The 5,051-nt window shown below is 36.0% G+C and overlaps 1 protein-coding gene across 1 annotated transcript in view; it reads right to left on the bottom strand.

Annotated features, from left to right (window-relative positions):
- PPIG (peptidylprolyl isomerase G (cyclophilin G)) overlaps positions 1 to 5,051 on the bottom strand; it is a gene marked incomplete at its 5' end in the record, with an annotated part of 47,203 nt that overhangs the window by 39,648 nt on the left and 2,504 nt on the right. The window contains one exon of the mRNA XM_012650677.1: positions 3,488 to 3,575. Within this exon, the coding sequence (XP_012506131.1) occupies positions 3,488 to 3,575 (88 nt within the window). The remainder of the gene's footprint in view (positions 1 to 3,487; positions 3,576 to 5,051) is intronic.

Raw genomic sequence — 5,051 nt, 5'->3', positions numbered from 1 at the left:
AATTAGCGTTTTTTTGGCAAATAAAATAATTTTTTAAAATCCCCCCTGCCAGATCTACCTTAAACCTATGTAGTTAAGTTACTTCAATGTGTACCAGACATACTGGCATAATAGATTAAAGATGGGCATTTTTTAAGAATACTTTTAAAAATTTTAACAAAAAAGGTAGTAGAAATTTGGAAGGAAGAACATAATTTAAGCTAACCTTTGCTTAAAGCAAGCACAATACTACTGAAAAAAATTATAACACACAGGTGTATTTTTAGGTTTACCTAACTTTAAAGACCTACTATTGTTTCCTCACTACAACACTATGCTTACTTAAACTTGCTAAAATCACCTAGGAATGTGAAAACATTGGTATACTATATATGTATGTATTTATATAGTAATATATATCTTTATATTCCAGGTTACATACACGGTGCATACATATAATAAGAATCAAGATACAGTCGATCTTCATTTCACTGATTCTGTATTTGCAAGTTCTGCTCATTAAGGCTTATTTATAACCCCAAAACTAACACTTGTGGTGCTTTCATGGCCATTTGCAGATGTGCACAGAGAAGTAAACAAGTTTGTTGGTAAGGACATGAAAAAATTACAACTCTTGTACATTGCTGGTAGGAATGTAGTTGTAAAATGGTGCAACTACTGTAGGAAAGTTTGGCCATTCCTCAAAAAGCTAAACACAGAATTACTGTATGACGTGACCCAGCAATTCTACTCCTAGGTATATACTCTCCAAAACTGAAAACATAGACTCAAATGCTAATGTTCACTGTAGCATTATTTGCAATATCCAAAAGGTAGAAACAAGACAAATGTCCATTAACAGATGAATGGACAAACAAAATGTGGTCTATACATACAGTGGAGTACAATTCGGCCATAAAAAGGAATGAGTTCTGATACATGCTTCAATATGAATAAACCTTGGTAACATGCTAAGTGAAACGAGCCAGACAAAAAACGACAAATGTTGTGTGATTCTACTTAAATAAAATATCCTGAACAGGCAAATTAATAGAGACAGAAACTAAATCGGAGGGTACCAGGGGCTGGGGAGAAGGGGAAATGGTTACAGAGTTTCTGGGAGGATGAAACAGTTCTGGAAATAGACAGTAGTGATGGTTGCACAATATTGTGAAAATAAACATGACTGAACCAAGCACTTATGAAAACAGTAAATCTTACAGTAAAAACTATTAAGAAAAGACTGAAGCTCTCTAAAACCTGAAGTTATTTCCTTTCAAAATAGAGCACAGAACAAGTAAAGAAGGGTTATGTAAAAAATGGAAAGAAATAAGAAGAAATCAACACTTAGAAGATTCTGACAATATACATGAAGGATTACATGAACTTAACATGGGGGTTTTGTTTAGCACAGGGAGGGTTTTATTTAAAAGAGGAAAATAAATGATACTACTCTGTGTTGTTGAAAATTTGGTAAAATTAGCCCTTACATATGATTGGTGCTACACTATACTTCCTTTGGAAAGTCAATGTAGCAATATATATGCACAGACTTAAAACATGTAAATATTTCACTAATAAACCTCTAGCAACTTACACTAAAGAAATTTTTTAAAATGCACCGAACAATAGGCACAATATTCATCAAAGCTGTTTGGAAAATAGGAAGCACACCAAATGTCCAAAAATTAGACTAATAAAGCATAGTATATTCAAATAAGAGATCAATGTGTAGCCATTAAAATGTGAATACTTAGTGATGTGCAAAGGGATTTACATTACATTTAAAAGTTGATTATAGAGCATACACAACAGTCTACCAACATTTTTACTGCATAGAAAGATGCTCTGGGAGTAGATTTTTTTATTTTCCTGTGTTTTCCAATTTTTCTACAGCAAAGGTAATAATGTAAGTTGTTTCACTTTTAAAAATCAGAAAGACCCATATATGAGCAATTAGTTGAATAAACTACAGTAAATGCAAACAATGGAGTACTATGCAACTGCAAAAAAGAATGAAAATGATCTCTGTAAACTGATACACAGTGATTTCAAGGATATACTGTTAAGTGACAAGAGCAAATCAGTATATATAGTATGCCATCTATTGTGTAAGAAAATACATATGCATCTGCTTATGTTTGCAAAAAGAAATATGGGAAAATAATCCAGATACTAATGAGGTTGATTACTAACATGGATAGGTTGGACTGGGGTGAAAAAAATGGGGAAATGGGAATGGAGTGGAAGGGTTGGGTGGAAGTAACACTTCAGAGTATTCTTTGTGTTTTGACTTTTGGAATCATGTTAGTATTGCATAAACTTAAAGAACAAACAACAAAGCAAAAACAGAACAAATCAAAAATGGTGGGAGGGAGAAATGAAATACAATCACAAACAAATGAATCTAACGTATTTCAGTGAATCACAAAACCACGCAAAAAATCACACAAAAAAGTACTAATCTAAGTTACTTTTAAACATGGTGTTTTAACTACATACACTCAGTCTAAAAACATAAATAACTATGAATAGTGAACTCTAGTCAGCAGGTTCTTTTTCACAGGAGCGTAGGATGGCAATTGTTTATTCTAAGATTCAGCAAATGAATAGAAATGTTGAAGACTACAGGAGCCAGATTTCTCACTGTGCAAGAAAGGAGTAATAAATATGAAATAGGGAAACACCAGAATAAACCATGGGGTGCTGACAGATTCCTCAGAAACCAGGAGAGCTGAAGGCTGTTGAAGAGGAGCAAATCTGTATCCATAGGGATAGGATTTAAAAAATATATATTGCTAATAGGAGACCTGGTCACGATTTTTTTGTAGTCAGAATTGGAAACCCCTAACAGATTGATTTTGTGGTTATGAATAAATTTAAGCAAGTACATGAAATCACAAATACAGAATCAGGGAATAGTGAGGACTGATTGTATTTTACTCTTTGTAATTAAGTAATATGTGGAGAAATGCTCTATGTAAACATCCTGTTCTCATTACAATTGCCCCTCTAAATTTAGCAATCACAGAAGAAAGACTCTTGCCTGAATCAATTATTACCGTAATGATCACAAAACCATGACTTTTCTAACTCCATCATTCCTTTTATATTCACTAGTTGACATTCTACTAAAGGAATAGCTTTCCCTTCTCCCTGGTTATTTATTCATTTATTTATATCAGTGTGGACTCCTGGCTTCTATTTGATTATAAACCAATATTATCATTATTGATTTTGATGTTCAAAATGTCCTAATTTGGCTAGTGGAAACTCCTTTAAGCTGGCTCCTGTGTCCTCTAGACAAGTTTCCATCATTTGAAAACTTCAGCAGTGCAGTTGAACTTCCCTCAGCAGTTTTCCCCTCTTCAAAAATTCTTTGTTCCCCCTCCAGCGATTCCCTCTCCTTCATGAATTCCTCTCTATTTATTAGTCATCAATGGCAGGCAAATGGAGAATGGTAGACCAAAACTGAGATGTTTTAAGTCATCAGATTATAAATACTTACATGAAGAACTGTGAACCATTTGTATCTTTCCCTCTGTTGGCCATTGACAAGAGAAATTCTTTGTTGTGTTTAACAGCAAAACTCTCATCTACAGAGAAGCAAGTTTTCAGTTACATTACAGGCATAACCTCCAAAAAATTCATTTTTACCCTTCTTCATATTGATGTTGTTCTTTAGTGCCAGATACAATTTAGATAACAAAGTTAGTTTATGAAAGAAGAGTGAATCAAACATGAATGAATTTTTCCTCCCATATTTTTAGATTAAAATATTGTTAATTTTATGCTCCTTGCTTATAAAATCCAAATACTGTATCAATCCCCCTTATTTCCACTTGTATTTGTTCTTCACAATTTTTGGAAATGACAACACAACTTTGCTGTTTTAAATAAAAAACTAAACTTTCCTTAAAAAGCAAGAGAAGGCTGGGCATGGTGGCTCACACCTGTAATCCTAGTATGTTGGGAGGCCAAGACGGGAGGTTCACTTGAGCCTAGGAGTTCAAGACCAGCAACAACATAGCAAGGCCCCGTCTCTACAAAAAATTTAAAGAGTAGCCAGGTGTGGTGGTGTGTGCCTGTAGTCCCAGCTACTCAGGAGGCTGACACATGAGGATTGCTTGAGTGCCGGAGTTCAAAGTTGTAGTGTACTGTGATCCCACCTATGAATAACCACTGCACTCACTCCAGCATGGGCAGCGTAGCAAGATCCTATCTTTCCTCTCTCTTTTTTTTTTTTTTTGAGACAGAGTCTCACTCTCTTGCCTGGGCTAGAGTGTCGTGGCATCAGCCTAGCTCGCAGTAACCTCAAACTCCTGGGCTCAAGCGACCTTCCTGCCTCAGTCTCCTGGGTAGCTGGGACTACAGGTGCGTGCCACCATGCCTAGCTAATTTTTTTCTATTTTCAGTTGTTTGGCTAATTTCTTTCTATTTTTAGTAGAGACAGAGTCTCGCTCTTGCTCAGGCTGGTCTCGAACTCCTGAGCTCAAGCAATCCTCCCACCTCGGCCTCCCAGAGTGCTAGGATTATAGGCGTGAGCCACCATGCCTGGCCAAGATCCTATCTCTTAAAAACAAAAAAAAAAAAACGAGAGTCCAGATAGGATTCCTTTACATTTCACTTGTTTCATTTCTGAGCACAGAGAGGCACACATAATATTATTGAGCCTGGACTCATTAACTCAACCTCTGCCATAGAATCACTAATTGCAAAGAGAAGAACTTGTTTTCCAATCTTGGGTAAGAATATTAAGAACAAAACACGTAGAATTTGAAACAAAATTTCACCAAATCCAAAAACTGAAAGATGGAAAATATTAAATTATTTCCACATTAAAAGGTGTAGTGTCAGGACGGGTGTGGTGGCTCACGCCTGTAATCCTAGCACTCCGGGAGGCCAAGGTGGGCGGATCGTTTGAGCTCAGGAGTTCGAAACCAGCCTGAGCAAGAGCGAGACCCCGTCTCTACTAAAAATACAAAGAAATTAACCGGACAACTAAAAATATATAGAAAAAATTAGCCGGGCATGGTGGCGCATGCCTGTAGTCCCAGCTACTCGAGAGGCTG

This window comes from Propithecus coquereli, unplaced genomic scaffold, assembly GCF_000956105.1.
Source record: "Propithecus coquereli isolate 6110/MARCELLA unplaced genomic scaffold, Pcoq_1.0 Scaffold34, whole genome shotgun sequence".
Classification (NCBI taxonomy): Eukaryota; Metazoa; Chordata; class Mammalia; order Primates; family Indriidae; genus Propithecus; species Propithecus coquereli.
The sequence above is the reverse complement of the archived record's forward strand: the minus strand, read 5'-3'. Positions and strand labels throughout refer to the sequence as shown.